Source organism: Ambystoma mexicanum, chromosome 5q (genome assembly GCF_040938575.1).
Source record: "Ambystoma mexicanum isolate Mex_15411 chromosome 5q, UKY_AmexF1_1, whole genome shotgun sequence".
NCBI lineage: Eukaryota > Metazoa > Chordata > Amphibia > Caudata > Ambystomatidae > Ambystoma > Ambystoma mexicanum.
The window spans coordinates 81507176-81533045 of NC_090933.1; the positions used below are offsets into that span (position 1 = coordinate 81507176).

The 25870-nt window shown below is 48.6% G+C and overlaps 1 protein-coding gene across 4 annotated transcripts in view; it reads right to left on the minus strand.

Moving 5' to 3' along the window:
- Positions 1-25870, minus strand: part of TMEM245 (transmembrane protein 245) — a 956632-nt gene that overhangs the window by 780780 nt on the left and 149982 nt on the right. For all 4 annotated transcript variants that reach the window (XM_069620553.1, XM_069620551.1, XM_069620552.1 and 1 more), the window contains exon 5: positions 23061-23252. In XM_069620553.1, the coding sequence (XP_069476654.1) occupies positions 23061-23252 (192 nt within the window). The remainder of the gene's footprint in view (positions 1-23060; positions 23253-25870) is intronic.

Below are 25870 nucleotides of genomic sequence, written 5' to 3' on the forward strand. Positions count from 1 at the left end.
ACGTATAGAGTGTGTGTGTTTGTGAGCATATCTCCCATTGGGTCCTCTCAGTTTTGGCGTGAAGGGAAATCTGGGTAAGAGGAGGCTGTAAACACCACTACCATGTCGATGATCTGAGTTCACTCCAAACAAAGGATAGGATCCAAGTATACTGCAACACGAAGCTGAGTCGAGGAACCGCTGGTGACCCTCTGGAAGGTTTGGCACCCTGAGCCCGCTGTCGTCCCATGGGACCCCTCTGCATCTGGTTGTCCTAGAAGGTCTGCGAAGACGCTTCGACCAATTGGAATAGTGGGACCAACTATTCTCGGCACCTTCATCAAACCCTGCAAGTAAGCTTTCTCAGAAGTGTCCCTGGGCCAACCAGTAGACTGGCCAGCTTACCTAGTTGCTTTGCTCCGTCACCGACGCCGTTTCGAAGAGGCCCTTGACAACTTGGTATACTGCTAGCTCTGTGTCCCCGGCACCCTCACACCGAATTTCGTGCACTTGGCATTCCCAGGTCTGAGGTGAGACGAGTGTGCCAGGACCGGAGTAAACGCGGTTACTGTGTTGCCCTGCCGTTGCAATAACCTGTGAAAGTTTGCTGCATTTGTGACCCTCTTGCCCCTGAAGCCTGCTGCAGTGAAAGTGGGTCTATTCATCCACCTGGAGCGGAGGAATCGCCACTGTCCCGTTTGGGAATCATTGCTGCCTCTTAGGAACTGAAAGGTGCCAAGACGTCCTTTTTGCCGCAATCGAACCTGCCAGCAAAGTGGACTGAACTGGTGACGTTTGGGTCTGCTTGCATCAGGGACCGGTGAGTACTCCTTACCTCAACCAGTGGCCCCTAGCGCAAGACCCATTTTTATGCACAAGTGGCCCCTGGGGGCCCCGCTCCTTTGCACTGCCGGAGGCGTGGGGATGGGCATGTACAACACAGATTAATCCATCTCAGGCGTTGCGCATAGCTGTTTCCAGTACGCCATTCAGAGGAGGTGGCCTCTCTACATGTGCACCAAGAACATGAAGGCTTATGATGGGCGTTTCAAAGATAGCTTTCCAGAAACCAATAAGAAATAGGCTTTTGTTTGTTATGTGCTTGATGGAGTTATGTATTCTGAGCTATACGCAGTGTCCTGCACCCTCTTGACATAAATTGGTGGTGCTTAAAGAGGGCCTGGATTATTACTTTACTACTGTCTGCTCAACTGGTGGTCTGTTACGACTTGATGGCCTGTTGCTATATTAATGCTAGTGGATTGGCTAACCTAGTGCCTCCATCACCAGTTCATTGGTGATGAAAAGCTGTGCTCCCTCCTTGTTTCCTGCCCACCCCTCCTGTGATTGGCTATCCAATTCCCTCTTAATTGGGAGCCTGAGGGCAGCCTTGACGGGGCAGCCCCTATCCCTGTTTGCCCCTGTTCACCCATGCACGTCTAACAAAGCACCGTACAGCAACAACTAAGGTAAGGTGGTATGAGCGGTGAACCCAGCCATTACTGTGCCACTTCTCCAGTTAGGCGGATGTGGGGTGGGAGTGAGTTCCATAGCGTGGGGGCCAAGGCTGAGAATGATGATCCGCCTAACCTGCTTGAGTTTGTCTTCGGTATGACTAGGAGGCCGGCTGAGCTTGATCTTAAGGTGCGTGGGGGGTGTTAGGGTTTTAGCTTGTCTTGAAGATATTGAGGTCCTGTTTTATGCAGTGCTCGATGGGAGATGCACAAGGTTTTGAAAGTTACCCTTCGGGCTACTGGAAGCCAGTGCAGCGTCTTAAGGGCTGGGGAAATGTGGTCTCTTGGGCCAAGTGCAAGAAGCAATTTGGGTGCCGCGTGTTGTGCCCTGTGGAGTTTATTCAGTTGGTGCGCATGGACTCCGAGGTATAGTGGATTTGCGCAGTCCAGTCTTGATATAACGATTGATTGGACTGCAGAGAGTCTGTTGGGAAAGGAGAGATATGGAAAGATGCGCCTAAGGGTTTTAAGGTGGTAGTGGCAGGACTTTCAGACGTTGTTGACTTGGCGCGAGAATGTTTGGTCTGAGTCAAGGGTGCATCCAAGATTTTTCACTGAGTTGGAGGGAGTCGGTGAGTTGCCCATGGCAGATGGCCAGGGTAGTGGTTGTGGAAGAAGTTCCAGGTTGCCACATACCATGATTTCCGTTTTGGAGGGGTTTAACAGGAGGTGGCTTTGGGTCATCCAGAGTTCTATGTCAAGGAGGCAGGAGGTCAGGTCAGGTCGGCAGTTGGGATTTGAGTTCAGGAGTTTTAGAATTAGTTGAGTGTCGTCGGCATAGTTGTAGCACAGGATGTTGTGCGAACAAATTATTGGTGGGAGGGTGATCAAGTAGAGATTGAACAGGAGGGCGGATAGGCATGCTCCTTGTGGGACTCCTGTGTCAACTGGTCGGGCTTGGGAGGTATAGTTGGAGAGTATCGTTATTTGGTACCGATCTTTGAGGAATGAAGCTATCCATTTAAGAGTGGTTCCACGAATTCCTAGGGAGTGGAGGCAGTCTAGGAGGATTGAGTGATTGATTCTGTCGAAGGCGGCGGATAGGTCAAGAAAGATTAGTGCCGCGCATCCCGCGGAGTCTGCTGTCATTTTAAGGTCATCCCAAATTGAGGGTAGGGTTGTTTCAGTTCCGTGACGGGCTCTGAAACCTGATTGAGCAGGGTCTAGGAAATTGTTGGCTTTGACAAAGGCGTTTAGTTGGGAGTAGGCAGTTCGGTCAATGAGTTTGGCAAGGAATCTCGTGTTTGAGGTGGGGCGGTAGTTTTTGGGCTCGAGAGGGTCGAGCGAAGGTTTTTTAATTCGCGGTTTGACATGAACCGTTTTGAATGCGTCGGGAAAGATACCGGAGGAAAGGGAGGCATTTATGATGGATCGTGCGTGTTCACCTGCGCAGGTGGAAGCAAAGATTTCTTTGAGGGTTGTGGCTGGGCAAGGGTCTAGAGGCGAGCCAGATGGTTGTGAGGGAGTTGGGTCGGTCATGTTGCAAGCCGGATGGGTGAATTCGGAGATGATTTTGTGGAGTTCTTTGCTTGGGTTTTTGCAGTTTAGGATTCGGGAGTTGTAGTGGGTATTTTCTGCTTTCCGGTTTTCAGCCTTGTACTGATAAAGGTGTCGGGCCAAGGTGGCCCTATTCTCCTGGGTTTTGTCTTTCTGACATTTGCATTCTAGGTTTTTAAATAGTTGTTTAGTGATCTTCAACTCGGGAGTGAACCATCTGGGGAAGAGGCCATGGAGGGTTGATGGTTTGGAAGGGGGTGTAAACCGCATCAGAGATGTGTTGAGCCATGAGTCAGAGGCGTCAGGGGTTAGTTGTTTGTTGAGTTGGCAGGTAGGTGGTGGAGACTGGAGAAGTGCGTCGGCTAGGTCCGGGATGATTATTAGTTTTTACCAGCATTTGTGTAGATTCGGAGGATCAGATTTGAGTGCGGGAAGGGGGTCGGTGAGTGGATGGTGAACGAGAGAATGAAGTGATCGGACCAGAGGATAGGGGTCGGGGGCTTTAAATGAATCAAGGTGTTGGAGCTAAAGATGGCATCAAGAGTGTGTCCTTTATAGTGAGTTGGGCCGTTTATGTGGGGTTGGAGGTTAATTGCGTCCAACCCGTCAACCAGAGAGTGTCATAGGGTTGGTGGGGATGTCGAGCCATATGTTGAAGTCTCCAAGAAGGGTGAGGTTGGGATGGTTTAGTTGAAGGGTGGCAATAGAGTCGCAGAGGCTGTTTGCGAATTGTCTATTGTAGCCAGGGGGTCTGTAGATTATTAGGAAGCTGTGAGAGATCGACGGGGAGAGGGATAGTGTAACGAGGAGGGATTCGCAGGATGGAATGGAAGGTTGGCTGTCCATGATTGAGGCGTGGAAGAGAGATTTGAAGACGAATGCTACTCCCCCTAATCTAGTAGGACGGTTCAGTGGGATGAGGGAGTAGTTGGGGGTGGGGAGGGAGAATGCTTCACTGGCGATTGGGGTGAAGTCGTCCGAGAACCAGGTTTCGGTGATGAAAACCAGATCTGGTTTGTCAGAGGCGAGGAGGTCAAAGATGCAGTATCTGTTTTTTGCAACGGAACGGGCATTAAACAGGATGCAGTTCACATCAGGAGGCGAGGTTGGTCTCGGAGCAGGAGCGGAATTGGGTAGTGGCGTAGAGAGAGGAAGCTGGGGAGGGAGAGGGGTAGGGTGGGAGATGATCGATGGGAATAGTGAGCGAGCAGAAGAATTGGCGGGTTTCGGGCGGGTATGGGTGGCTGCGTGAGTTGGGATGCTCGGTTTTGGCTCGGGGGATTTGAAGGTAGGGTGGGGGTGGTTAGGAGTTTCATTTGGAGTTGATGAGAAGTCGAGGGAGATGGGTTTCAGGCAGGGTGAAGCTAGGGGGAAGGAGGTGATTGGGGTAAGGAGGTTGTGGGTCGAGACAAGGGTGGCGAGGAGTGCTGAGAGATTGAGGGACCACAGGTACAGTTCCTCTTTAGTTTCTTTATTGCGATTGGAGTGTGGGAGGGGGAGGGGCGGTCGGAGGGGGAGAGGGATGCGGCTTCAGTTCTTGCAAAGGCTAAGCGTGCAGTTTTTAGGGAGGGGAAATGGTGTGGTTGCGGAGGGGGGGTGGTGGGGGTTTGTGGGCAAGGCGGGGGGGAATGCTTGCAGGACAAGGTGTGCTTGCAATGATAGTGAGGGGAGCGGGCATGGTTAACGGGATGTATACGAATTGTTCGAACTACAATTGTTCGAATTACAATTGACCTTTGCACAATTGACCGAATTGTGAAGGTCAATTGTTACATATATGCGGGGGGGAAACCCCCCATTATATATATATATGTATATATATATATGTGCGGTCAATTGTGCAAAGGTCAATTTGGACCCTCGACTTTCGGTCAATTCGGTATTTCGAACAATTGTGTTCGAACAATTTGGGTAATACCGGTTAACGTGGGCTGGTCGGTGGTGGTGTTCGGGGGAGGAGTCTTCTTAGGGTGGTTGGCTCGCCATCGTGCCCCTCTGGCTTGGTGTTTGAAGAGGCGAATGGTAGGGAGTGCAAAGGAGGGTGGGATGATTTGGGACGTCGGGGACGGGAGGGAAGGCAGATCAGGGAGTGGGGGCAGATCACGGTGGTCATTTCTGACGAACTCTGGAGGAGTGGGTGGACTCATGCTTAGTACGAGCTGTTAGGTGTAGTCTCAAGTGTAACTTATTTGATTGGACTTTATAAGTTCCGCTGTATCAGTGGCTGTGAGTAGTCTTGATTTCAAGGTTCCAGTAAGTCGGGTGATATTATTCACTTATTCTAGGTTTTAATGTGCTATTTGTACTAGCTTGCCGATATTAGGCCATTTAGTTGTAGCTACAGTTACGCTGTTGGGTAGGCTTTCTTCTAGTAAGCTGGAATACAGGTAAGCTTATTATTATTTTAGGTGGAGTTCGGGAGGGCTTTCTTATTGTAGTTCTAAATTCAGTGGTGGCACGCTATTGGCACACTTCCAAGTTCAGTTTGCACAGTGATGATATTAGGCAATTAGGAGCCGTTCTAGCTTCAACTGTATACAGAGATGATATTAGGTACTATTAAGTAGATAGTAAGTTCTAATACCTTTATACAGGGAGGGTATTAGGCATGATTCTAAAGTCACTTTGCTATTAGGGTTATTAGGGAGATTAGTCGGTTCAACCAGGCATGGTATTAGACTATTCGGATATTGGGCGCACTTCTAAATTCGACTTTCGCAGGGAGGCTGTTGGGCACAATTCTAAATTCACGGAGAGGCTATTGTGCACACTTCTAAATTCACAGAGAGGCTATTGGGCACACTTCTAGATTCAACTTCTAAATTCAATTTTTCACATGTATAGGATAGAGGTTCCAAATGCAAATATACTACAGATATAATGAATTTACAATGGTGATGCTTTGTTAGATGAGTGGTAGGGTAGTATGGCTAGAAGTAATTGCTTCTGTTGCCACCCTTGCCACACTTACTTGTTGGTGGCTTCTTGCTTCTCCTGCGGATACCTGCAGATACGACCTGGAGCAGTCACTGTCGGAGCCGTCCCTTGCCTCAGGTCCTTAGCCGATGGGCTGCCGGGAAGAGGGCTGCCCTAGGAGAACTGGTAATGGAGGGGAACCTTCTCTGCTGGACCAATTGGAGCGGGATGGGCGGGTCGCGAGGCGGGAGGGAAGGAACCAGGAAGAGGGTGCGGGGTGGGAAAGGAAGGCAAGCGGGGGTTTGGGGGCCTTGACCACGTTTCCAAGATGGCCCGGAGGGGCAGCAGAAGCTGTACAAATGCACAGTTAACTCACTGGTGGCCTTTGGACCACAGATGCACACATGGCTCACACCCTACGGTGCACACGAGACACAAGGCCTGCACTATGGGCAGAAGGGGCCAATCACTGAGGGGGTGGACGGGATGGGAGGCGGGAGGGATCTGAGTCAGGAAGTGGGAGCGGGGTGGGGAAGCAGAGGGAGATGCACTGGAGGAGGGCCTGGGGCCTTGAATATCACGGCCTAAACTATCGATTTTGGCAAGAAAACACTGGAATTACACTCACCGGAGCACAGGAGCAGAATGCAAGCCTAAGGTGCACACGAGACACAAGGCCTGCACTATGGGAAGAAGGGGCCAATCACGGAGGGGGTGGACGGGATTGGAGGCGGGAGGGATCTGAGTCAGGAAGTGGGAGCGGGGTGGGGAAGCAGAGGGAGATGCACTGGAGGAGGGCCTGGGGCCTTGAATATCACGGCCTAAACTATCGATTTGGGCAAGAAAACACTGGAATTACACTCATCGGAGCACAGGAGGGTGTAAGTAAATCTAGCTTATGTACAAGTCACATTAGTAGATTTAAGGGCCATACTGGCCGAAGTGAACACTTTCCTCGTCCAAGCATCAATCTTTTTATCGTCCCTGTCAGTGGGCATGGAGGGATAAGCGGATTGCTTATTTGCAGTCCCAAGCTCTCAGGTGAAGGATGCTTAGACAGATACTCTGGATCTGAAGGTGAAGGTCTGTACTTTCCCACAAATGTTTTATTTACATCTGGTAAAGATTCTGGGATTTCCCAATTTGCCATAACTCTCTTTTGTGGAGCTTTGTGTAAAGGAAGGATTGGATCCTTTTGAGGTCCTTCATCAATAATATCCGTCATGTCATCCTGGTCGTAACTCGGGGAAACTGTCTTCCATCCCATGAAGTCGATCACTCTTCCCATGAAGAAAGCGGTGCCAGTAAAAGCAGCACAGCCGGTAACTCGGAGAAACAGATACAAAATCATCTTGTGGTTGAACCAAGGTTGCAAGCAGCAACATTGTAGGAAGAATTCTACAAAGGACAGTGTTTGAAGCGCATGTAATGAGAGGCGCGAACAAGTGGAAACTAAAGGACTAAATGTACTTTGAAAAAGCCATATAAGATACTGTGCACAGGGTGGTCCGGCACCACATGGGTTCTCATTCGAAGGTCTCTGTTTGGTATCCGACTGAATGGCAACTATATTGTAAAAGAAACTTTATATCGAAGGGGTCCTGCAACAGGTCAAGCTAAACCCTGTGCACATTCGAAAGTCTTCGATAAGTGTAAAGTGAACTGCAATTGGTCTGAGCCCGGCTGAGCGACACTAGTAAAGAAGGGATCTGAACTTGGCTGAGGGGGTTCCGCAGTAACAGAAAAGGGATCTGAGCCCAGAAGAGGGGGATCCGCAGTAACGGAAAAGGAAACTGAGCCCGACTGAGGAGGATCCAGGGTGAGACATCCGAACTAGAAAATTGTAAGGCCCTCTGAATCAAGAGACTTCGATGAGGAAAGAGACTTGGGCACATAAGGTCCTGATGTGTGTAATAGAACTGTGTCCTTGTACTGAAGAAACCCAGATCAAGATAAAGAAATGTACAAAGCAATTGTGAAAAGGTTCAAGAGGGTGGTCACTATGGCTAAGAAATCCTATCTGGATGACCGCATAGCCAAGGCACAGTCCCAACCAAGGGAACTTTTCAAGGAACTGAAAGAACTTGAAACTGCTAAACAAAATAATACAGACACAATCTTTAGAGATGTGGAATGGTGTAATTCAGTACACAAAATCATTGATTCTAAACTTTAAGGCTGGGATTGTCTTATCGAAAGAAACCATAGAAACCATTGCATGTAAAGACCCCGACACCCCGAATACGCACTACAGGAATTGGAAAACTGAAGAGCAGTTCACCTTTAAACATATAGGTGAACCTGAGCTGGTGCCGATTGAGAAACTGAAACCCACAAATTGTAAGGCGGACATTTGTCCCACCTTAGTTATTAAGGCTTGCTCCTGCGCTTTGATCTCTACTTTATATAGGTTTGTTAATGCTTCATTTTAGGGACAGTTGTGTGCCTGGGTGCATTAAAGATTCTTGACTAACACCCCTGTAGAAAAAACCAGGACTCTCGCCGAGTGATCCGCGGAACTATGGCCCATCTTGAATTCTCCTTTCATGCTTTAAATTTTAGACAGAGTAGCATATTTGCAAGTACTTACTCATCTTACATCATTCAATATTCTGAATCTACAGCAATCTGTATTTAGAGAGAGTCACGAAGCCGAGATGGTATTGCTTGTCTTTAAGTCCAGGCTTCTCAGCAATATGGCTCAAGGAGAAACAAGCATGCTGATGCTTCTTGACCCATCTGCTGCCTTCGACCTAGTGGACCATGTCTCTTTGGTCACGAGGTTGGAGGAGGTAGAAGGCTTTGCTACCTCTGCAGCACAATGGGTTAAATCCTTTCTCTGTGAACGTCAGTGGGGGATGAGTAGCATCCTGGCTGACGCTAGTCCTCAGGAACTGGGCCAAGGAGTGCCACAGGGGTCCTGTCTATCCCCCATGTTTCACAACATTTCTACAGTGCTGTTCCTCGATTTTCTAGATAATGGCATTGAATTTAGCGACTACACCGATGACACTCAATGTGTCATCCCATTAACAGGTGTCTTTGGGGAAGACAAATTTAACATAAATAGGATTTATAGTTTAATACAAAACTGGATGTGTATCAACAGTCATTCACTCAACACTTGTAAAACCGAGTTAATGCTAGAGGAGACGGAAGCCAGAACCCGTAAGCTGGAAGAGGAGTACACCCAGCTTCAGATTGATGGGTGTACAATTCAGATAAAAAAAAGGTTAAAACTCACTGGGTTTAACTCGACTGCAACTTAAATATGAAGGCCCAAGTTAGCAGTTTGGTTGCATCAGCCTCTTACTATATTAAGCTACTGGCCCATGCGCGCCCCTATCTCTCCAAAGAGGGTCGGGAAACATTAGCACGAGCTCTGATGGGATCACGAAATGACTACTGTAGAAGTCTCCTTACTGGTTTACCCAACTCTGAGGTTAACAGACTGCAAGTGGTAAAAAATAATGCGGTCAGAGTTATTGTGGACCGTAGCAAAAAAGGGACCATATTTCTGATGTGAGGAAATATCTTCACTGGCTCCCCATTAAAGACAGAATTTGTTTTCATCGCATGGTGATTATGCATAAATATTTGAGAAATACAGTGCCAGTATACGTTCAAGGTACACTAGCTCTCAAAACAAGCACATATCATTTTAGATCTAACAATTCATCTCCACTAAAAAATCCTGTCTGTAAACTAACGCAAGTGAAAAAAGCAGCTTTTTAGTCAGCAGCACCAGCGATTTGGAATGGTCTGTCTCTTAGTCAGAGAGGAGACCTCTACTACTTTCAGGAAAAGATTAAAGACCTTCCTGTTTAATTAAGTATATTCTGCTCGCTGATATACAGTAATCTACTGGTATTTCTCCTCCTGTTTTAACATATGTGTATATTGTCTATGTCCTGTCTATTAGCACCCTTAAGCCTCCGGGTCAGTGGCAGCGCTATATAAATCAGTAAAGTAAAGGAGTGTGCTATGCTCGAGTGAACTGCCTTGTCCCGTGCGGAAAACTTGGGGAAGGAAGGCCAACGGCCCGAACATCATGACATATGTTGTCAACACTTCTTTCTTTTTCATGAACATTACCCCACACTATTTGTAACTTAGCTGTACGGATTGGCAATATGTTTTTTAGTATAGGCCCTTTTATTTTGACGAGACTGCACTAGGACTGCATTATTATTATTTTGATGGTCGTAGCTTACTCCCAACTTAGATTTAGGTTTAGACAGGCGTTTTTCACCCCCATGTGAAAGTTCAATACACACCCTTGAACTGTGGTCACTTGTGTCTGTCTTATTTCAATACCATGCCTTCCTTGCAGTCTAAAACGTGGGGGCGTAGATTTCTGGCCCTCAGGGTTTCTGGCTTCAGGTGAAGGGGAGAACCCACAGAGGATGGCCAGAGCAAGGGGAAGAAAGAGGAAGCAGGGGTCCCAATGGGAAGGATCTCCGTCTTGTTGGTATTGAGGCAGAGATCGTTGGAAGTGCACCAGGACTGGATGGCAGATAGGCAGTCTGGGATGATGTAAGTAAGAGGCTCAGCAGAGAGTTTGAAGAAAAGTTGTGTGTCATCTGCGTAGCGCTGGAAGTTAGAGAGAAGGTGGAAATAAGGAGTGCCAATGGACCAAGGTATGTGCTAAAGAGCCACAGGGAGAGGTTGGAGCCCCGGGGGATACAACAGGTGGAGACAGGGATAGAGGAGGAGAAGGTGCCCAGAATAACCTGGGATGGATGGTCAGTTAGGAAGGAGGTCAGGAAGTACAGTGCCCACTCCGAGATGCCCAGGGTATCAGGGAGCTGTTTATGAGGATGGAATGGTTGACTGTGTCAAAGGCAGAAGAGAGATCAAGTAGAATGAGGACAGCTGGAGATTTGGAGTTCAGAGATGCAAGCAGTTCTTCACGGGTTTAAAGAATAGAGGTTTCTGTGCCTCTGGATGCTCATTCGTGGACTGATGGTCGTGGAGACTGTCAACATGTTCAATACGAGAGGTAAGTTGGGGGAAGGCCAGTTTCTCCAGGAGTTTCCCCAAGGAAGGGAGTGACAGAGATAGGGCAGCAGTTGGCTGGACAGGTGGGGTCTGCTGAAGGTTTTTTCAGGAGAGGGCGCCAAAGGGAGTGCTTGAAGGAGGAGGGGCAAGATCCAGTGGCAAATGAGTGGCTTCTGAAGTTGGCGAGTGCACGGGCAAGAGAGCCAATGGTGTCCTTAATGGTTCTGGAGGAGCAGGGGGAAACCTGTTCGGAGGAGATCTTCATGGAGCGGACAACTCTGGTGACCTTATCAGATGTGACGGGAGAAGGAGGATAGAGGACGAGAGAAGATGGGAGGTCATAGGCAGCAAGGGGGTGGAGGAGGGCTTGGGGGAGAGGGAAGGTCACTGTAGTGATTAACGTATTCCTAGTCCATAGTCCCGTTTCCTCCATACTGTATGGGGGCGTCCCTCGCCAGGGGCGGGAGACAGAACCTTTTTCACCAGAAAAATGATCTTCCCCATTCAATTTAGATGCGCATGGGTGCGCAGCCCTGGGAGCATGCGCTCCCCGACTCCGCCCACTGGCGCCACTCCTCAGTCACCTTTGACACATCGACAATATAAACATTGCCTAATGACACCAGTTTTATTAGGGGGGGGATGGTGGAACATATGGAGTAAAGGGGATTATGGACTGGGAGTATGTTAGTCACTACAGTGAGTAACTTATAATTACTCCTACGTCCCGTCCCCTTTCCTCCATACTGTATGGGCGAGTACAACTGAATGTACCCCCAGGGTGGAGAAGTGCTCTCTTAAGAAAACAAGTTCCTTAACACAGCCTGACCAAATGCCGTGTCCGAACTGGAGCCGGCATCCAAGCAGTATTACTTGCAGAAGGCTGAGGGCACAGCCCATGTAGCCGCCTTGCTGATAACCTGCCACGGAATGTGCCTCTGGAAAGCAACCGCTGTGGCTTTAGCTCAGATTGTGTGGTCATGCATATTTGCTGGAAGAAGTGTGTGCTGCCCTTCGCACACGTCCTTGATGGCCGTAACCATTCACCTTGCTATGGAAGCCGTGGAGGCTTGACAGACAGGCTTTGACCCACCGAAGGTGACGAAGAGAGCCTCCGATTTGCAGAAGCTCTTGGTCCTGTCCAGGTATTATCTCAGTGCACGCCACACAGTGCAATACCCTCTTGAGCGTCATCCTCAGGGTCTGCGAAGAATGATGGATGCACTAGCTCCTCATTTTAGGCGAAATGAGGAGACCACCTTAGGTAAGAATGCAGGATGAGTTCTAAGCATCACCTTGTCCTTAAGAAAGGTAGTAGAAGGCTCTGAGGCCACCAGCACCTGGATTTCACTGATCCGGCGTGCTGAGGTAAGGCCCACCAGGAGGGCTGTTTTAATGGTGACTAGTCTGTTGTCCGTGGACGCCATAGGTTCAAATGGTTTATGCGCCAGGGCGCCTAAGACCACTTGAGGTCCCACAACAGGTATGGTTTCTTGATAGGTGGATGAAGCCTGGTCAGGCCCGCCAAGTGTCTTAACCACCAGATTAGAGGATGAGAATACCTCCTCCTCCAAGTTCCTGTAGGCTCTGATGGCTGCCAGATATGTGCGTCATGTGTCTACCTGCACCCAGAGTGTGCGAGGTGTGCAGAGAAGGATAGCATGTTGTCTAATGTGCTGGTCAACGAATCAACCTCCTTCGATTCCGCCCAGTAACAAAACCTGGTCCACTTACTTTTGTACTTGCTCCTGGTAGCATTGCTCCTAGCCTCTTGCATAATGTCTAGGTTAGCCTGCGACAGATGCAGATGCCTCCGTGTGACCTGTTCAGGAACCACGCTGCAAGGACTAACTTGGTGGATGACCGTGCCCCCCTGCTGAGAAAGTAGGAAGGGGCATAGGGGCCTGATCCGACAGGCTGAGTAGCTCCAAAAACCATGGCGTTGCCAGCCACCACAGAGCTATAAGGATGATACGGAGGTGCCGGGCCTCCCTGATCTTGCAGATTACCCTGTGCAACAGGGGAGTGGGAGGGAATGCAAACGTGTTCATGTTGTTCCACTGGATCTGCATCGCGTCGCCCAGAGAGCCCCTGCAACTACGCAAACCGGGGCACCTCCTGTTGGGTTAGGTGGCAAAGAGATCCATCTGAGGATGGCCCTACTTGTTGAAGATCCCCTGAAGGACCTGTTCTTCCAATTGCCATTCGTAGTTGGCCGCACCCAGCCAGCTGAGCCTGTCCGCCTCTAGGTTGGACTCCCTTGGAAGGTGGATTGCTGCCAGGTGCGTGTTGTTTACCAGAGCTCACTCCCAAATGTTGACTGCTAGAGTGCAGAGGGGGGTGGGTGGGAGGGATCTGGTGCCACCCTGCTTGTTGATGTAATACATGCTGGTGGAGCTGTCCGTTTGAATGAGGATCGCCTAGCCATTTATCATCAGGAGGAAGGGTTTGAGAGCGGGACAGATGGCCATCAATTCGAGCCAGTTGATGTGGGCCACCTGCTCCAGACGGGACCATATCGCATGGACACTGTGGCAGTCCAGTGTAGCTCCCCAGCCCTCTAGGGATGAATCTGTGGTGATTGTGACCCGAGGTGCTGTTGACAGAAGGGCCAGCCTATCCGCAGGTTGCTGTCTGTGCTCCACCATACTAGGTCCTAGTGGAGATGCCTTGGGATGCTGACCCTCTCTGCCTGGGAACTCTTCTCCTGGCTCCAGGAGGCTGCGAAGTGCAACTGCAAGCGCCTCATCCTGAGCGTTGTATGCGGAACTGCTAAGAGACATGCCGCCATGATGCCTAGGAGGGGTTGGTACCAACACGCCGAGGTCACTGCTGCTGAGAAGATGCCCTGTTGTCCTCTTGATGGCTGCGATCTTGTCTTCTGAGGGGACAATCCTCTCGAAGATCGTATTCCAGATGAGGCCCAGGAAGGTCAAACTCAGATTTCTTGAGATTGATGGAAAATCCCAGCTCGTGTAGTTCATTCATGAGGGCGGAGCCGGTGTGGTGAAATGCTTCCGGAGACCTTGTCCTGATGAGCCAGTCGTCTAGGTATGGGTTGATGCGGTGACCCTGAGCAGGGCTGCCACTGTGTTCATAAGTCTTGTTAAGATCTTGGAGGCTGAATTAAAGACAAAGGGCAGAACCTTGTATTGCAAATGAAAACCTATGATCCTGAACCTAAGAAAGGACCAATGGGGCTGCCCCCCACTGGAGACTCATGGATCCGGATGCCTGTCATGCTTTTTAGCCCTGAGGCTTGGGCTGAGGAGAGGAACTGGAATAAATCTTTGTGAGCCGCCTTGTGCTGCTTGCGCCTGTGCCGGAGCCCCTGAAGCCTCCAAAGGACCTACACTTGTCTGAGCGTTGGTGCGCCTGGCTACATGCCTTGGGGGTGCTTAGTGAGGATCGATAAGGACTTGGAAGTTTTCGAACTATTCTTCTTATCGAGTTCCTCGTCCATAGTAGAATGGAACAGATCACCCCCCCCCCTCGAAAGAAAGGTCCAGAAAACGCTCTTGACATCGGGGTTGAACTTCGTAGCCTGTAGCCAGGCCGTCCTTCTCTGTAGCAATACATATGGCACGCTCTGAGGTGTCGATGTGAGCCACTGTGGACTCGTTATGTCCTGCGCTACTATTTTGGCTTCAGCCAGCCCAGCCTTGAGGCGTGCCTGGCTCTGCAAAAGGAGCTCAGGAAGGAAATCGTCGATCGCTCGCCAGAGCCTCTGGTTGACTGCCACCAACATGGCATCCGCATTGGACTGGCACAGATCTAGAGAAGCGTTGGAATAGATTTTCTTTCCATATGCTTCCAGTTCTTCTCCTCCTTACCCAGGAGTGCCGAGGCTGATGTAGCCGAGGACGATTGTGGTTTGGAGTAGAGCGAAGCTACCGCAATCACAGAGGAATGCGGCTGGGGGTGCACTGACAGTAACAGAGGGTCCCCCTCCATTTGTCTAAACTTGGCGTCGAGGCACCGGTTGGTAGGCTGCGTAGAGTGTGGTATGAGCCATCCTTTTTTGGCAAGCGCCACCACATCCTTCTGCATTGGGATTCCTGTTCTAGCCAATGGGTGCAGAGTGAGAACCTCTGCCAATACCGCAGCCTCTGGTTGTTCCACCTCTGGCTGTGGGAGCCCCAAATACTCAGCTAGGTCTGCAAGCCATTTGTGAAAGGCCTTGGCCGACGATGGCATGTCACCAATGTGACCTGCTGGTCCGGTGCAGCTGGAGGAGTGCTGGGAGAAGGGGGCCGTGGCATACTGATAGGTGCCAGAGGCTGCTGCGGTAGCGGATAAGGGGCTGCTGTGAATGACAATGGCATGGGAGCCAGTGTTGTAGAAACTCGCACGTGCAGCTGGAGCTGTGTTGGGCCTGGAGAAGCTGGACCCAAGGGCGGAGTGACGTGGGTGCTAGAGGCTATACTGAGGGAGCATGTCCCTGATCACATCCCTAAGAATGACACCCATCTGCGGGGACCTCATGAGGGTAAGGAACTTGTCAAAGAACCTGTCTTCACAGGCCGGAGGAGCATTTTGTTGAGCGACATAGGCGGAGGGCCCCGAGGTTGCTGGGGTCTGGGCACACCCTTTCTTGCTGTATGTGGCGAGATGCATCTGCCCTGTGACGCTGATGGATATGCCGTGGGCCAAGTGCCAGGTGATGACCAGTAACACCTGCAAACTCGTTCCCTTACCTGGTCCCCAAAGAGGGATGGTGTCGGGCGAGCCGCCATTTTGTTTGGCCCGGCGGCCATTTTGTCCGGCTGCATGCCACGTACCTGTGTCGTGGCGCTTGCCGCACTGGGCCCGGCTTCCTCCAGGACGTAGAGCGGTGGTGGTTGAGGCCTGCCCTGCACCTCAGGGTGGAGCCTGGTAGGCGGAGTGCCCTTGGCGTTGGCGCTGGGAGTGCTGCGTACAGGCACCCCCTCAGACATTAGTCCGGTATTAGGGCGTTGCCCCTCGGGTTGAGACCCGGTAATAGAACCTTATGGTCCCACAGCGGAATCACTGGTAGGATCTCGCAACCCCTCAGCCTGGTGGCCTGTAGCTGAAGCAGCCTTGGTACGTGTGCTGGTACTGGGACCTGATAGGTCTCTCCCACTTGTGCGCTTCCTGGGGAAGGAGTCACCTTTGCGGGGTGCAGAGGAGAACAGTGCACCTACCTTGGGTCTGGTCTTCTGCTTAACGAACGCCTTTAGGTCCTCTGGAGGCGACTTCTCAAAGAGCTCCCACCACCTGGCTAATCTGCTCTTCAGAGTGTGCAGTGTCAGCGCGTCGCACGCGGTACAGTCCTCCCAGCCTTGGTCGGGGTCAAGGCAGCAGAGGTAGAGAGCGTGGGGGTCAGACATAGGGACGAGACCCTCGCAGGCAGGACACCTTCTGAAGCCTACCGATGTCGACATGCTACGGGGAGGAGCGTGGCACCAAAGGACAGAGCGGTAACCGATTGAAAAATAAGAAAAAGAAGACAAAAGTACTCCCGGGGGAAGAGCGTGTGGAATTACTAGGCCGAGGCCGTACGCAGGAGCGCTGGTGAAAGCAGCCCTTTCTCATCGACGCGGAAAAGAGGACTAAGGCGTGGCACAGGTGGTCCGAGTCAAGGGGAGTACATGCTCCATAGGGGAGATGGATTTTTCTGGTGAAAAAAGTTCCATCTCCCATCCCTAGAGAGGGAGGCCCCCATACAGTATGGAGGAAAGGGGACGGGACATAGGAGTATGTTGCCTGTCCATTGCCCTCAAAGATATAGGAGGGTAAACTATCCATTGCACTAGAAGACCTATAAGTTAGTCATTGTAACACATACAAGCTATATGTAGGTTTCCTTGATATTGCACTTAGAAGATCCCCGGAGGTAGCCTATTATTAGAAGATATATAGTAATATTATAAGGGTAGCATGTCTATTGCATTTAGAGAATACTACGATCCCAAGATCTTATGGTAGCCTGTCTGTTATGCCTAGAAGATGTACTAAGATAGCCGGTCTAGGGTGCTCAGACGACTGAGGGTAGCCTGTCCATAGTGCCTAGAAGAGCTTATGAGGGTTGTTTGTCTTTTCACACAGATGATCTGATCACACAATTATATAAAAGATAAGCTCCATCTGAGCTTAAGGTACATATAAACGCACCACTTCAGTGGACATCTGCCTCAGGCACGGAAATCCATCCACACCCATTAGAATGCAGCAAAGACTATGACAAATTTGGTCTACCTGGTCAATTAACGTCTTCGCCTCCATACACCAGACTGGCCTAAACACCTCTGCTATTATAATACAGCGACACCCTACGACAAAGTCAGTCTAGCTGTACACATAACAAGTCTATTGCACTAGCGCAGTCTCGTGACCTCCCTCAGCGCTGATGCACATGCCTCACCTCTTGGGTTGTCTACTGGAGCCTAGCCAGCCCACCTAATTCCTAATGTTGGCCCAGAAGCACACATGCATTCTAAACCTTTTCTGAGAATGTTCCCATACCTGAACTTTGATGCCAGACGGCGTTCCCACCACAAGAGCGTTGAGATCATACAAATGGGAAAAGGCGATATATAAATGAATACTATTACCACTACTACTAAAACACTGGACAATATATGGGAGACAACTTGAGAAATGAGCTTGCTGTAAAGAAGCATTCTTTTAAAACAGAGGCATATGAGTTCACAGAGAGGAGGAAATCAATGCTCAAACTGCGTATAGCCAAAAATAGAAAGTAGTCATTTGGAAGAAATAAATCATGCATACCTCAACCCCTGGAGCCAACAGTGCATGTCTTGTGCTCTGAGGAGGGGGAAGGGACAGAAGGGGAGCAGTGCGGGCAGCAGTGAGTGTGGGGACATTTGTGAACAGGACTGCACTTGTATTGATTTTCTACGGCAAAGTGATCCAATCTCACTATGGTGAACAGGGAAGACACAGAGGTGAGCCAAACCCAATCAAGGTACAGTAGCAGAGCGACAACGCTTCGTTTCAGTAAGGGTGTGAGTGGTCTAGGGCTACAATGAATCCACACAGAGCAAAATAAGTAATTCCAGAAACAGGCAAGTATAAAAATACAATTATTTATTTGTCCTTTAGAGTTCACACTAATGAAGAGAAGGTCCCAGGAATGCCCCTCTTCACGCCCATGAACCAGACAGACCGCAGACCCAGGAACGCTCAAAGTCACCCAATCCTATTTCAGACAAACCCAAAGTGCACCCCTGCCTGACTCGTATGCAGAAAGATATCCCCTCAGACAGCTGTTCCAACCATGTCCATTGCAGATCCTTCCAGATCCAGAGAACCCAATGGAGATTGCGGACTGAAACACTTTAATGGACTGCCTCCATCAAGAGCCAAGACGTCACTGTGCCGATGTCACTAGTGACAACACAACGTAGCAGCGTTAGTCATGAAGCACACTCGCAGCCCTGCACCGCATTACATAAACACACATTTGCATTCACAAAGAATATTCTTACACAGTTCTATAGTTAGAGGACGGATACATATACATACTGTCAAAGCTTTTATTTTTCTCATTAGCCAAATTTCTTTTACGCAGAAACGCAAGGCAATAAGAGATCCTGAGCAAGCTTGCAGATGCTTATGGCGAATAACCCTATGGGACTACAGGAGTACATATGGAGCCTAGAAGGACCACGTATGACTCAGTTATAGGTAACATAGCACAGTAAGAGCATGTGGAAATCACATTATAAGTCTAAGGAAAATTACAGAAGGCCTTATGCCACAGAATGCCAGACAGAAGGAGCAGGCCCAGGCTGCACGAAGCGCAGATCGTGCTCAGAGCCAAGGTCAGAGATAATCAGTCACATTCCAAACTCCAGATGACAAAGGGACCAGCTGCAGGAAAATGGAAAAAAATCCTCATAAATGCAGACGCAAGAGTTCCATTTTGTGGTCCACAACCACGTGATGCAGCCAAACTAGACAATAGGCATTCACCCCTGGTGGGAAGACGAGTCGTTCTCAGCAGCCCAGACAAGTGGTGAAACAAGTGTTGCAACATGGAAACGCACTCTCATAAGCAAAGGTAGTATACTAGCTGATACAATTCAGACAGTCATTTCACAACACCTTGAAGAGGTGCACAGATTGCTGAGAACCGAACTGGGTCCCAGGCCTGGGAGACCAGCTCCAGCCAATCACGAGATAGAAAGTTCAGGGATGGATAGCAAAGGGCAAGAGCCAATAGTAAGCCCACTACTCTACAACAATGTAAAAGATAGTTTCCTGGGAACGGGGCAGGTCAGCCACCTGAAATGCGAGGACCAGTAGAATAACCTCTATAAGAGATGTCTATAGGGGTTACCACTCTAAGCAACCAATCAGTAATGGGGATAGGTGTTATGATATGGTCTAAAGCAACGAATCACAATGGACACAGGAGAATAAATCAATGGTTCTCGTAAAGGATACGGGCTGGTAGTAATAAAGGATACACTCAAAGTCTTCTTATCTTCGTAAGATGACAGGAAGGGCGTAGTGTATCAAAGGGAACCTTCTAATCAATGTCACCCTCTGACTAGTAAAATAAACAGTCAAAGAGAGCTATTGGTGGGAAGGGCATTAGAGGACCAAGATCCACCAGGCTGTTGATGAGAGGAACTGATTAGAATGCTGGTTGATAAGAAGGACAATAGAAACCTATGTTGTAAACACTAACCTGGATGTACAGACAAGGAAGTCTCTCAAGATGGTCTGAAGGGTCCAAGGATACAACGACCAGGAAAGGGTAGTGAGGAATCTAACCCGGGCGGAACGAGGGCCGCACTAGAGACGGGTTGGTGCACACAGGAAAGCGTCCAGAGTACAGTGCACGTGTTGGAGAGAAGAGGAATCCTGGTCCAAGAGATGCAAGTCCTTAAGCGGTGGAAGAGAGGCAGAGCGAGACTCATAGAGTCTAGATTGGCTGAGGCAGAGCGGGACTCTGCGGATATGTGGAGAAAAGGGTCGCGTATGAGCGCGGTTAGCAGAGAGCTCAAGGAGGAGCTGAAATGTTGCCGGGAACTGCGAGGGAACGCGGAAGGCAACCGCACCTTGAATGGAAGTAGCGTCTGCGAGACAGTAGCAGAAGCAAGCTCCGGAACGCGAGGTAAGGATAATGATCAGAAGCCCTGTTGCAAGGCTTCCGTCTTGCTAAATAGTGTCAGCTGATGTGTCAGCTGACGTACGTCTGACCGACGCGCTGACGATACGTGTCAGCTGGTCATGTGACCTTTGTATTAGCGTCTCCCGAACAGCTTCCATTGGGTGTAGAACGGTCTAGCCGTTCTCAAGGCTGAGGGAGCAAGGAAACAGGGATGCCTGGGTTTAGTAACGGACCCGGATGGGGAGGTAGGCATGACAATAGGTTTTTGGGGAAGGGTCCAGGTGATGATGATGACATACAGCATCAAAACTGGGGAGCATGCATTGTTAAGTTGAGATGTACTGGATAATATTGATTGTCTTGTATGATCCCTGTTGGTTTTTAGTAATAAACCACTGTTCTAACTTGTCGTTGGCGGAGTCCTGCGTTTATTCTGTGGAATGGTTGTTGGGCCCTTAGGAGTTGGACGGCCACCCAGATGACCTCTGGCATACCTGGTAACCATCCCAACACTAAGTACATAAAACCTCTACTGAAATATCACACAAACCTTTATAATAACAGATATATACATTCACCCTTAGGAGAAATAGAATAGCATTTGATTTGATGACCAGTGAAACACTGAAGTATTCATATGCGTATAAACAGAAAGAAATATTTGGAATAACCGCAAAAAAGCTTACCTCAATCTTATAAAGTCTAACCGTAAGATGGTTTGGGCCCTTGTGCCCAAGTCACGAGTTCCAAAGTATGCACTCTTCAGGTAGGTTAATATAGAGAGGTGTAATGCCAGTGGTTATGAATAATAAGAGTTCCAAAAAACGGGAAAGTTTAGGTCAGTACTCAACTCAATCCCATTACACTAGGATAGGCCAAGGGAGGGATCCTTAATCCCGGTTTCACCACCAAAGATCAGGTAAGAGTGAGTGAGGGTCAGGCCCTTATGCCCTTTTACACCTATGGAAGATTGGGAGAGGGGAGGCAGGAGCAGGAATGTAGACTTACCGCCACCACCCCCGACTCAAAGTTCTCTGGATACCACTTGTGGAGTTTCCAGACTTTGACAACAGCTTGTTCTTCTGTCTTGGTTCCTTTTGCAAGGGTCGCCTAGACAGAAGAGATACTTTGTTTCACAGGATTTAGTATCAGTCAGTCGCAGTACTAATCGATTCCATGCACCTTCCATTAGAACACCCAAATGAAGGAAGGTGAAGACTTCTACAGTTCAGATGGCCACAAGTCACCTTAGGGAAACGAAGATAAGATTCAACAAAGGTAACTACGGGCAGGGAGCGACAGGCGATTGTCCAGTGGCAAACACAGGAGTAGGCCCAGCACAGTTTCCCTTGGTGTGAGATGGCTGCAAATGCAGGAGCAGGTGACTTGTGGCACAATGTGAAGATCTGTACAGCGTACGTGTACAGCAAGGTAGGCCAGGAGAGAACTGGTCAATCCACTGGTTGGTCCAGGCACACTTCCAAAGGTTCAACGGGCACGGATCATCGCACAGGGGTCAAGACTGGTTGTCCCACTAGTGCAGGGGTTGAAGAACCAACAAAGGCCTTCTTGAGAACAGGACAGAGAAGCAGGGCTTCTCTGGGACAACAGTGGAGTCGATGATAGTCAGCTGTAGGGGTCGTCATTTGATCACCAGCAGGCTGAGCTTCTTCGCAGAAGTCTTTGCTCCAACATTGATCGGATGAACTTTTGGTGAAGCCCAGCTTTTAGCCGAGATTCAGGCTGGGAGCATGTCCAAACCCACCAATGGTAAGGATCTGCACCATTCAAACAGCCACTGGTTATCCAATCATGGATTGCCATAGGTGCCCACATCTGCCTAGCAACAGACATTCAGGCACCAGAGATGTGGATTGGGACTAGACAGGAATACATGCAAACCACCCCTTAGTCCGTGAAGCCACAGCTTTCCCCGTTAAGGGGATTTCCATAGAAGGCATTTCCTGACCTGAGAAGGCAGGAAGAAGGCCAACGAACAATATGGCTAAAGAACAAGCAAAAAACCTGATGACGCTGCCATCTCAGCAGGCTAGCCACCTTTACTAGCCATTCGCGGTAAACGCAAAAGTGCACAAGTAAAATGTTGCAAAAACAGTACAAATAGCACAGCTGCTATAAGCATGTCTTAAGCACATTGTTACTAAAAAGCCATTATATAAAAGGTTAGGGACACAAATCATCCAAACTGCACTTCACTGTAATGTGATGTGTGCAAGTGTAACAGAAGAATTCACAAAAAGACATAGGACCTCATCGGAAGCTTGGCAGTATCCTGGCAGTCAATCCGCCGGGATACCGCCAATGCAAAAAGCGTTACCGTAACCCAGAGTTGCGGTAAGGCTGTAAATCCCCATTTGTTTTTATGAGTCCATAGGACTTTTTGGGGCATGCTGGGTACTATTATCATGGCTCAATTTGTGCGGCGGTATTAGAGCCACAAATGGGTGGAAACTCGCCAGATTTAATTCCAGCCCAAAGATGTAAGTAAAGCTGGGCGACTTTCGCCCAACCTGTAGTTGAGCGGAGCGGCAATGCAGCAGTAATAGTGTTACGCCTGCATTTTTACTGCTCCGACCAACTTATGATGAGGCCCACAGTCTCTTAGTACTGACAGTCTTAAGGATTAGTGAGTTTCCTCATAAGAATGAACAAATCAGCAAAAGAAGTAAGCAGCATGTTTTACTTACCTCAGGACTGGGTTTAAAACAAGGCAAAACAAAAAGGGTCTCACAGGAGTTTATGAAAGGAAACCAGCAAAAAGAACATCTTTCCTAACACCCTCCATATGATGGACATTCCACACATAAATGAGAGGATGAGTCCATACAAGCAAATGTGTAAACACAACTAACCTTTTGATTTATTGACCCACTTACTTTGATTCATAATATGCTTAAAGGGTCCATGAAACCCATTCCCTATTGAAAATTAAACCAAGTGAGCAAGTTCTTCTTCCAACCCAAATAATTCAAATAAATTGTCTCAAACAATTTCTATAACCCAGTATAACAAAATAACGTATTGACCTGCCACAGGCACTGGTAGCAACTGAATTATCCAGAGATTCAGCCAGATCTGCACTAGGACGATGGCCCAAACAAGTAGTACAAAATAGATGTCACTGGTCTTCTTTTTTCTGAGGAATGCTCCTATTTCACTCCGTTGTTTGCCAAATGATGTAGCTGAGCAGGAAGGTGTCGGGGATGGCTGCTGTGTATCTGTAGAGAAGAAAATATATTGTCTAGCAATGACAAAGTGTAATACATCAATTAAAGGCCTAAATATTGCAGTCAGTTTACGACAAGTTAGAAGGAGCTTACCATGCCAAGAAAATAACCAGAAAGTAATAAATGCAGCGGAAAGCCTTAACAAGTAATAACACAGTTCGTTGATGTGGACTGAATTGATCCATGAATCTCAACAGTAAGCCTTTATAATTATGCATAAAGCGCAGGAATCAAAAGTGGCTTTTAAGAAAACATCAAAGGGCTTAGTAATTTCTAAGATGCAAGAATGTGGAAACGTTGGAAAAAGAGGAGGAAAATCAGTGCAAACACTATTTGGAAAGTATCAGGAGTACTGAGTAAGGGTGAAGCAGAAAACACATGAATTAATCTATAGTCAAGGGAGGGGACTGTAAGCGAAGTGCATCAAATTCAATGTATCCCCTGAAATGTTCAAATATCCCGCTTTGCTGCTTGTACTATATGCTGGTGGGGGCAAATAAAGTCTTTTAGCCCCCATTTTGTAAAGTAAAACATTAATTACCAGTCCAACTGAGGGTATTTTAGGCGAGTAAAACCCTATTTTAACTCTTAAACAGAGTTATGTAATCCATATTTCGTTAACCTAGTAATTCACGCAAATTGAAAGGGAACTTTTTTTTACCTTGGGTATTCGTCGTTTACGGTAGTTCTAGTATTAAAGCACAATCCTGTGGCATTGCTTTGCTAGTACAAATGATTGAATATATCTGTTGAGCTGTGTGGGTGGAAGCATGGAGCAGACTATCTGTCTATTATGTCCTATTTGTATTGGGAGTATTTTACTGCCATGTTTTGTTGGGGGTTATTTGCCACTTCTTGGGGAGAAAAGAGGCTAGTTATTGGGCCTCTCCACCTCATCTCAAGTTTCTTGGTGTGAAATGCGCCGATGTTCACTAGTAGTGCCAACTCGAAGGTCTGACAGGGATCTTGGGTTTACAAGAAGGTAGCTCTATACGTGCAAGAGTTTGCATCATACAGACAATGCTTTCACAGCATCCTTTGTGAATGCAAATATGACATGAAAGTTGGGGGGATGGCAAAAATAACTAATGCTAATTACATCTTGGTAATGTCTATTTCTTGGTGGTAATTTCAATGTACAAAATGGCTATGAAATTAACTTTTCTGCAAGAGCCCCTCCCCCACCACCCAGTCAAACTATGATACGCTGTACTACCCATTAACAGCTGCAGCCATTACAGAAAGAAGGTTAACTCCTGTGAATAAAGTTCTCAGTTCAAGAACATTTTTCTGCCTGTTGTAAGTAGTGAAACCTTGTCTTGGACCAAAAACGTAAATAAAAAGATGAAACAAGTTACTTACTTGTAACTGTTTTTCTTCAGCATGGGTCTAGCATGGATTCACATGCTCAAGAATATTCCCAGTAGTCATGCTGGGAATCCTCGGTAAGAAAAGAAAAGGTATTGCTTTAAAAACTTGAATGCTGCTTTTCGCCTGATATCCAATCACTGAAGACCGGGTCATACTGCACCCACCCAATGACGGTCGTCTCCCTGAATCCCGCCCTGGCGGCCATCTTCAGATTGGAAGTACGTGAGGTACCAGTATGAACCCAGAAGAGCCACTGTGGGGACAGAGGGAGGGTTTGCATGTGAATCCATGCCAGACCTATGCTGAAGAACAACAGTTACAGGTAAGTAACATGTTCCTTCTCCAGCATGGGGTCTGGCATGGATTCACATGCTCATGAATACTATTATACAGCAGTAACATATACTCAACCATGGAAAGGTGGCAAGGCTCAAAAGCAGTGCAACACTTACCCCTGGAACCGACTCACCTCAAGCAAACAGGTTGTGCAGCACCACTTGGCCGACTCTGAACTCCTCCCTGGAATCCCTGTTGACAACAGTAGAATCTCATGAAGGTGTGCGTGAACCTACACGCAGCAGACCTGCAAATGTCCAGCATGGGAACCCCAGAGAGAAATGCTGCTAGAGCAGTGATGGCTCTGGTGGAGCAGGCTATCGGCCAGCCTGGAAGGGGTCTGTCGGCCAGATGATGACAGTGCATGATGCACCCAGAGAGTCACCTGTATTGGAAGGCCTTGGACAGGGCCTTCTCCTGATTCACAGGACCAAAGTTCACAAACAACTGAGAAGTCTTCCGGAAATCTTTCGAGTGGGCCACTGTGAGAAACCTGAAGGTGTCTCACCCGTTGGTCCCCGGAGATCTGTCGTCCAGGTGGCCAGGACAAGGCCATCGCTATTGTATCCAGTTCCTGGGGTGGACCAGTTGGGGAGAATCACCTGGGCGAGGGATCTTCGGGGAGTGGAAGTGGGACAGCGAGGGTTGAGACGCTGTATCCCCTTCCCTGTAACACCTTTTCCCCCATCCTACCCTGTAGGCTATTTAGAAGCTCTACCCACGCCCCATTTTCCGCCTTTTCCCACATGAACACTTTCTTACACTGTAAAAGACACCAGAGCGGTTTACCCGACATGTCCCAACACACGGGTCAGGCAAAGTCAGGCAAATGACAATAACCACGCACACCTGATGGCCCTTTACCTTCCCCACAGGGATGAAAGACGGAGCCCGAAAGCACT